The sequence below is a fragment of the Amblyomma maculatum genome, chromosome 4 (genome assembly GCF_055883805.1).
Source record: "Amblyomma maculatum isolate TAMU_Amacu chromosome 4, ASM5588380v1, whole genome shotgun sequence".
Classification (NCBI taxonomy): Eukaryota; Metazoa; Arthropoda; class Arachnida; order Ixodida; family Ixodidae; genus Amblyomma; species Amblyomma maculatum.
The window spans coordinates 65,587,743-65,597,142 of record NC_139347.1 but is presented as its reverse complement, the minus strand read 5'-3'; the positions used below and the strand labels follow the sequence as shown (position 1 = coordinate 65,597,142).

Genomic DNA, 9,400 nt, shown 5'->3' with positions numbered 1-9,400 from the left:
TGCCATTTGTAAGCCGGGACCGTCAACCGAGGGCCCAGGGACATCGCCGAGCAGCTTCACCCCAGCCCTCTCTTGCCCAGACCCGACCAACTACCACCGCCCAGCCCCCAGCCCGGACTTGAAGACAAGGAGAGCAGACAAACCAACCATAACCAAGACGAAGGACCCGAAAGACCCGAATGACCCGAAGGAACCGATGGACACGAATACGCAACCGCCGCACAAGCCGCTCGACGTGACCTCGAGCCATCGGTCCTATGAACTCTGGTGACTGATGGTTGAACAGCTCCAGGGGAGGCGGATCACCCACGCATCAGACATCGTGGTGTCAAGCAAGTCATTCACTCCTGTCTTTCTTTGAACATCCTCACCGTCACGTCACCATCAACTTCAAACGAACCGATCGGGACGATCGCTTGGAGGCCCCGGGAAGTGTTACGAAGAAGATAGGCAGTGGCGCGAGAGGAGCCCTCGCGCTAGAACAACCATTAAATCATCCTTCACCCTATCACCATCTTGTGCTGTCCTCTTCGCTTGTCACCACGTAACAATATTATTGGCGTTGGTGTACACGGTTTTGGTGACCAGAAAAGAGCTGATAGCATGCAGGAACCGTTGACAAAGTTGACAGCACCTCCTGCGTACGTGCAGTCGCCAACTTCAACGTCTTTTTCGTCCAAAAGCCCTCTGCCATTCCTCTCTTCCTAAACGAGAAACGCTCGCAGGCACGCATGTACATAAGCGCGCACAAAAAGAAGTTCAAAGATGCAATTCTGGGTTAGCATGAACGGTCCCTGGATGCGGTAGACGAGGGCACATCTGCTCTGGGCTGTCCAGGAGAACCCTGTAGTTGATGCCGCTGCAGCGCCGCAAGATTTTATAAGGGCCGAGATAGCGGCGAATTAGCTTTTTCGATAGAGCTCGTCGTCGAACTGTGGTCGAGACCCAGACCAGGTCTCCGATGTTTTAGGAGGCTTTTCTATGGCGAAGGACAAGCGTGAATGTCTGTATTTTGATGTGCTATGTGGATGCCTGAATAATTGACGGGCTTGCTCGGCATCTTAAGTAAACTGTTCGGCGCCGGAAGGAAGCTGGCTTTCGGGTCCACGAGGAAGCATAGCGTCGAGCATATGAGCTTCCTTGCCGTAGAGGAGGCGAAACAGCGTGACACGTGTCATCTCTTGAACTGTCGTATTTTGCGCAAAGGTTACGTATGGCAGAATCACATCCTTGTGTTGGACATCGACATACATCACCAGCATGTTCATCATCGTCTTTTTAAAAGCCTTTATGTCAGCCCATTTGTCTGCAGGTGGTAAGCAGTAGGTTTACGATGGATCGTACCACTCAGCTAAAAAATGTCGGTCATCATTTGAGACGTAACTATTGAAGATTTGAAAATGACGGTTGAGAAGAGACGAAAAGGAAGGCGAAGCGCGAGAGCACGAGGGCTCGAGGAGTGTGTGCGCCATGTTGGGACCTCAGTAAAGAACGGCTATCAGCGGCTGGTGTGCCTTTCTTCCTTGTACAGTAACAACAATCCCTTGATCAGTAATAGCTTAGGTTGGGGCGCCTTGCAAGAGGAAAATCTGGTGCATAAGGAAATCGGCAACTTTAGATACTATACCACAAGGTAAAGCTTCGGTCTCTGCGTAGCGAGTGAGATAGTCTGTGGCGATGATTATTTAATGGTTGCCACCTGAGGATAAAGGAAAAAGGCCAAGAAGGTATGCAAATGCCGACTTGATCGAACGGTGCACTGGGGGTGTAATGGGCTTGAAGAGGCCTGCATGCTTGGATGTAGTCACTGGGGTGGCGCAGTGGTTACGGCGCTCGACTACTGTTCCCAAGGACGTAGGATCGAATCCCGGCCTCGGTGGCTGCTTTTCAGTGGAGGCGAAAAGCAATACGCCCATGTGCTGTGCGATGTCAGTACACGTTAAAGAACCCCAGGTGGTCGAAATTTCTAGAGTCCTTCACTACGACGTCTCTCATAACCTGAGTCGCTTTGGGACGTTAAACTCTACAAACCAAACCAAACCTTCCGACGCTGATATTTCCGACAGCTCACAGCGTGACGTTTAACAAAAGTGCACGAGAGATCGTTTCAGTGTCATGTTTATGGCCGGACTTTTAGACGATAGAGAGGTCCAACTCGTCGACAATAGTGAGGTCCAACTCCTGCAGGTGAAGGCTCTATCGAACCAGGCGCCCACATGGGTCACGCAAGCTGGCTAACCAGCACAAGGAGTGGTACCCATAGGCAGCCTAACTCCTGCCACTATCAAAAGTTAGATCCCAATCCAACAAAACAATTCAGTAAAGGCATCCTGGGTAATCGTGGAGATATTTTAACCAAAGAACTAATTACCGAAATTATTTACAAATTTTTTAAGCCATCAACCAGCCAAGAAGTCTATTTAACCGCTCGCCCAAGATTCACATGGTTTCCGCTGAAGCATTGTTTACCACAGACATCACAGGAAGGCCACTTGTTTCTGACAATAGTACGCTCACAGAAAACCTGTCAGTATTTCTGTATCACCACCTAATAGACCTACCAACCCAGCTTCCTTCGTTCGTACAGAATACACCTCACTTTCTCCGGATAATTGAGCTTACTAATAACGTAATCAACCTTTCAGATGACTGTATACTTGCCACAATTAATGTCACGGCACTCTACACTAATATTCCTATCGAAGAAGGTATCGACGCCCTCTTTCAAGTATTAATCAACGACCCCCTCCCCCCCCCCCCTACCCCCTCTCGCACTAATCGGAATTTATCTATCCCTCCTTAAGCGAGTCCTCCGTTTAAACTATTTTGAGTTTGATTCATCTTATTAGCTGCAGATATTCGGAACCAGCACGACTACTTCACTAGCGCCGACTTACGCGAATATATTTACGAGAGTCCTCAAATACAAAAGACTAAGTTCATTCCCGGCAATAATGGCGGCATCTTCATGCTATGGCAAAATAGATCGGTATCGCTCCAATCGTTCGTCTCCCATTTCAATAGTCATCACAGTAGCATTAAATTACTTGTCAGTTTTCGCAACTGAAAGTCAATTTTCTCGACACCACGGTGTCTGTGGAAAATGGAAAACCTAAAACTTACTTGTAGAGAAAGCGAACGGATCAGCAACTATACCTAGAATTCACCAGTCATCATCCGAGACGTTGTCAGCAAGGAATATTTAAAGGACAGGTGACACGGATGAAAATAATATGTAGCGATGATAATGATTGATGATGATGATGATGATGATGATGATGATGATGATGATGATGATGATGATGATGATGATGATGATGATAATAATAATAATAATAATAATAATAATAATAATAATAATAATAATAATAATAATAATAATGGTAAACATCATGGTAATAAATTGATTTTGATTATGATGACAATGATGATGATGATAAAGATAAGGATTAAGATGGTGATGACGACGACAATGATGCTGATGATGACTACAAGCGACAACTAGCTACAGCAATTGAAAGCAACACTAATTCAAAGAAACTATCTCTGTAACTCCCTTTATATTGCCCTCCAGGAAGCAACCACTTTAAACCAACGATGCGCTCGCGAAACAACCAAAAGCCAACAATGAACGCCAGCCTTATTTTTCAACGAAACACTCTGATGCCCTTCCAAACATAAACAATATTCTGCGGAAACATCACTCCATACTAAAATGCAGAGAACGCCTGAAGAAAATATATCCTGGGGCCCCAGGGGTAATATGCAAGCGTAACGCAAACCTCAGAGATATTCTAAAGCATTCTGAACTCCTTGACAAGCGCCCAAAACAACCACACCCGTGCTCTCGGCCCAGATGTGAGGCGTGCGATCATTTACAAGAAATCGCCGCGGTAAAAAGTGCAGCAAGCGAATTCATTTTTCACACAAACTCATACCTTAATTACGCATCGTCAAACGTCATCTACCTTCTAGAATTCCCCCTCTGTCGTAAACAATACATCGGACAGACAAGGCAGTATGAACATAAGGCTAAATAGTCATTGGGAAGACCTAGGCAAAAACCTCCCAAAAGCAGTTTCCCTGCACTTCAATCGGAATAGCCAAAAGCTTCGTCAAATTAAATTATTTTCCAGTCAGGCATTAAATCTTCGAAGGAAAGTAAATATAGGAAGCCATATCTAATCCATAAATTTATAACATTGGAACCAATAGGAATATACCGGGTGTCCCAGCTAACTTGAACCAAGGGTTACAAAATAATATATTTGAGGTAGGTCAGTGAAACCAGTTGCATACAACTACCAGTCTGTTTGCGCACTACAGGCAATTTTTTTGTTTTGCAATTACTTAATTAGCTAATTATGTTAATTTTTCTAATTTAATAAATATCGGCTTTAGACCAAACATGTGAATTGGAAACTTGTAGAGCACCTTCAGAAACCCCCATTCCATTAATTGCGATAAAGAAAGTCTCACGTGTATCTTTTTTTCTGGGCTCAAAAGAAAGCCCGCAAAATACAAATAATACCACGTGACTAGTGCATTTGTGCGCCGCGATTGGGGTGCTCTCAGTCGTGGTTTGAGCGAACGAAATTAGCTGCACCCGTTAGCAGGTCGTACATATAAAGGCTTTGTTGCAGCGGGTGCAGATGACGAAGAGGAGGCTGTGCAGCTCTACAACGAAGCCAACGCGATCTTTCACACCGCCTCGATGGAGTTGCACAAGTGGTCATCGAACAACGAAAGGCTGTACCGACAAATGACTTCGTCATTTCGGGGGGGAATGTGTCGGGGACAAAAACGGAGAAAGGCCAGAACAGGAGACGGCGGTTTCGTCCCCCTGATCGCCGGCCGAGCGGCCACTCGCGGGTGTATGTGTTTGTGTGTGCGCGCGCGTGTGTGTGTGTATGTGTGTACGCGCCGCAGTGCCTTTTCGGAAATGGCACGGCTGCTCCTTGCCACTGCCGGCCAGTCGACCAACGGCTCGTCGCCCCTCAAAGCGTCCTGATCCACTGGCGGCGCGTACACACATACACACACACGCGCGCGCGCACACACAAACACATATACACCCGCGAGTGGCCGCTCGGCCGGCGATCAGGGGGACGAAACCGCCGTCTCCTGTTCTGGCCTTTCTCCGTTTTTGTCCCCGACATTGAATGCACGGCCGCTAACCTTTCCGATGCTATAGAGTCCGCTCGCGGCATGAAATATATTCACACATAGAATGAGCTCCATCAGTTTCCTTCTTACTGTCAGGAGCTTGGGGGAGTGGTATTCTTCTTTCTTTGCCCACATTAGCTGATGTCAGCAGCCACGCCCCAGTTAGCTTTTTCGCTCTTTGAACCAGCTTCAAAAATTCACAGCGCAACACTGGCGTTTTTCGCGCAGTCTAATTTACGTTTGCTCCAGCCCAGTTGTTCTCCTCGTGATGGCCTAGTGTAAGCTTTGGCATTTGATACCGAAGGCGAAATGTCTAAAACGACCGCAAACGCCGCTATTTGTCTGCTGACACGCCCGTTTCAGCCTGCAGACCGACGTCCAACGTGACATCATTGAGCGCCGCTCATGGCATGAAATGTGCTCAAGCTCGAGATCCGCTCCATCAGTGCCCTTCTGACTGTCAGGCTCTACAATGCGCTTCTTCGCTCTTCTTCCAACCTGCGTCCTAAGTCGACAGCAGCACTGGCGTTTTTCACGCAGTGAGATTCACGTTTGCTGCAGTGCAGTTATTCTCCTTCTTGATGACCTAGTATGACCTCTCATGTTTGATATCGAAGACGAAATTTCGAAACTGCAGGCCGCCGCTGCTAATTGTTTGTGGTGAAATTCCCGTTTCAGCCTTAACACCGTCGTCTAACGTGACGTCCTTGAACGGCCAACGGCGATATATTGCTGCCGTGACAAAAGGAGGCGGTGAATCCGAGGTTGCCCGCTTCTACCAGGACCGAGTGGTATTCCTCACCGGAGGCACAGGATTCATTGGGAAGGTGCGTGAACATTCCTATAGACGTGCGTTATTTTTTCATGCACATGGTTTTCGCCGGTTGTATGCACACTCCTATCAGTGTGACAACAACACCTATCAGTGTGACAACAGTGTATTTAGCATACGCAGCCCGTAGTATTGGTGCAATGAATGAGCGGTTAAAAGACGCGCTGTTATGGTCACCAGCCACTGTGTGGTCTAGCGCGAGCATGGGTGTCCCCCAACCATTGCACAGTCGCACCTGTGTACCTGTGCGGTCCCAAAATAGGTTTCCCAGGGTGTCTCCTTATTACCAGTTAAACATTCTTCAGTCGGTGTGCGAAAAGTGTCATTTTGTGGTCTAATGTTGCTCGTGTCCATGGTGTCGCATAGAGGTGGTACACCGCATATAAAAAAAATGTATGCCTTATTAATACTTACGCATGAGGACGATCGAAAGACGCACAGTGTTTGCACATATATTGCGCATATAGCCCATATTTATTTTCATATTTGAGATACAGTTTCTTCTCGAAGCCAATATATTCTTCAACTGCTTTTTGCGTTTGCGCTCTGAAAAGGCACCAAAGACATCTATTTTTAATTAAAAATAAAACTCCAATTTCATAAAATGATGTTCCATTATAACATACTCAGAATGCAAGCATTTTACGTCAATCACTGCTTGACAGTGCCGAGTCATGGAGGACAACGAACTTTCAATAAAAGTCCAGTGCATGTTTGCCCGACCTTGCAGCAGCTGAGCAATACTTGCGGCTGGGCTTGCTGATGCATATCAGGAAAAGGATTAGCAGCGCAGTCACGTCCTCTCAACTCATCCTTTCAACTCGTCCGTGTCTTTTTTGTTCTGCACTCCTAAATCTTTTCCTGGTATGCAACAGCTGGTCGGATTTCGCCTCGGCGCTGCTAGCGGCATTGCTAGCGACGCAAAGATTGGATTGCGAAACATTTATTTCATCAGAAGAGGCAAAATGTAGATGGTCAATGCGGGGTGGCTATCGTTTCATCATTTTATGAGATTGGAGTTTTATTTTTAAATAGAGACGTCGCTGATGCCTTTTCAGAGCGCAAAAAGCTGTTGAAGAATATATTTGCTTTGGGAAGAAAGTGTATCTCAAATATGAAAATAAATATGTGCTCACCGGGGTAGAATTTTGACAAGTAATGAGTCATGAAGGATAGCGTCTGAAGTCACCTCATGGTGGTCTCCTGCTTCCTATCTAAGGTTTTGTCTAGAGCGAGAATATCCTCCTTTCAAGCTTAAAATGGTTAGTAATGTCGTGAAATGATGGTAAGCTGTCCGTTGAGAAACTCTCAGTGACTACAGTGTTCCCTGCTCGACTAACAAATCCTCGAGCTTTGATGTGTGCCGCTTAGTTGCCAGAGTTTTTCTAGTCAGCCGGGACTCATATAAATTCAATAATTATGTCTAAGTGGTTGGTTTGACCTAATATGTTCATTGCCGCCTGAGGAATTCTACCCAAGGCATAACTGCCTATGGCGACGCACAAAGCCGATCGAAATATATTTTCACTTCAAATAATCCCAGCTGCGTAGCTAGCCCCCTTCATTAAGTCAACCTTCCTCCTCTTCTTCTACCAACTTTTCAAAACGTACAGGAGTTACTTGCATCGGCCATCTGCTGAAACTCTTACTCAAAGCCCTTACGCAAAGTTTATGGAAACATAACTTTTCCAGAAATTCTAGATAAACTGCTTTTTTTATAGTACCTTCGATTTGCTGAAGGAGAGGAACTCCATACGCTGACAATCAGCCTCTTGCCTTCACGTTCCCGCATCTATCGCTGAACTTAAAAAGTAAATAACAAAATCCATACAATATGTGTTTTGACCTATGTGTTCAATCGATTCCGTCATGCGTAATCAAGGACTTAGGTCCATCTAACGAAATCAATTTTTTCCATTGCGCGCATATCCGCACTAGGTGTTTGTTAGCCTATATCAGCCTGACAACCCAATAATTGTCGCAGATGTGTGGACTTTAATGTACCCTGTTGCCAACACCAGCGCCATTCTGGTACAGCATCTCAATGCCTTGCTATAGATTATGGACCCATCATGGCGCTGGAGACTACAACGAGACATACTAGCTCGATCCGTACTTCTGCCGCAGGCCCCCAGGAGAAAACACGTATTGGATAAAAACCAAAATGCAATGGATAAGAATGTTTCACCAAATGCGGGATTCGAACCAGGCACCATATATTTCCTAATTGCCGACACTAACCTCTACCACCACGCAACGTCTAGAACTTGAATGTGCCACAATGTATTTTGGATATTTAGTGCGCCTATATATTTTTAGCTTCCAGACTTCGTGTTTCGAAGTATAGAGACCACGGCTGCCGCTCTAATGATTACAACTTCTTGTGCACTGGAGCTTGCTGCCTGCTCTCAAGACTTTCCGCTAATGTTCTGGATCTGCGTATGAAAAGCATTTAAATAAACGAATTTTCACAGCGCTGGCAATTTGTTGTGGTCTACTACAGCAGACGCCATTTTCTAAAGACATAAAACTTCAAGGAATAATCTATGAAAAGCTTCATAACCGGCAAACGGAGCAGTGAGAACTTTCTTTCACTTGTAACTAAAGCTTAGCGATATGTAAACACTTCATTAAAGGTTGCAAACCCCGAGGGCTCGGCTAGTACATACGTAGAGCACGAACGAACGCACATTGTACGCGCTGTATATCCCTTCCTTTCTCTCTCAGAGTGGCCTATTGTTCGGTAAGATATTATTTTCCTGGGTTTTTTTTTTTTTTTTTTTTTTTTTTTTTTTTGGAGTATGACGCTCGCCAATGCGTAGGACTTGTCTGGAGCCTTCGATTGGGCCAGCAGTGAATGTTTTGTTGGTAACCAGTGTGTTACAGTACCGTTCAGAAAATATTTGAAGTTTGTGATGGTAGCGTACATTATTCAACTGATTTTTCAGTTGCACATTGTTCTTCAGGGTGTGGTGTGAGGATCGCAGCTGCGCCTACTGTGATCGCTTAAAGAAAACAGATTTGCTTCTCTAAAATCTCGAAAGAAAAACCGCATTCGTTTCCTACTCAGGTGCGCAATGAGTTCTAAAAAAACAGCACTTACTAGGACATTTTTTTTTTTTTCCATTTGCACCCTATGTCACGGTTCCCAGTTTCAGGACTTCTGACTATTTCCGAACTAACAGTGGCACCACTACGGCCCCAGCGCGCACAGCGTTTCTACCAATTCATGGGGGATATCAGCGTCAATCCCAACGTCATACATTTAATAAATGCCAGCGTTTTATTCCCTTGTATCAGTGCAACTAGTGTCTTCCCGTCACAACTATAATGAATCTCACAGACCACCCGCGCGTCCCCAGCAAAAAACCAGTGCGAATGGCATACTGGCTTCTCGACGGA

The 9,400-nt window shown here is 45.7% G+C and overlaps 1 protein-coding gene across 1 annotated transcript in view; it reads left to right on the top strand.

Moving 5' to 3' along the window:
* Positions 1-1,260: 1,260 nt before the first annotated feature.
* LOC146191283 (fatty acyl-CoA reductase 1-like) overlaps positions 1,261-9,400 on the top strand; it is a 44,150-nt gene continuing 36,010 nt past the window's right edge. The window contains exons 1-2 of the mRNA XM_084600300.1: positions 1,261-1,315; positions 5,845-5,993. Of these exons, the coding sequence (XP_084456426.1) occupies positions 1,261-1,315; positions 5,845-5,993 (204 nt within the window). The remainder of the gene's footprint in view (positions 1,316-5,844; positions 5,994-9,400) is intronic.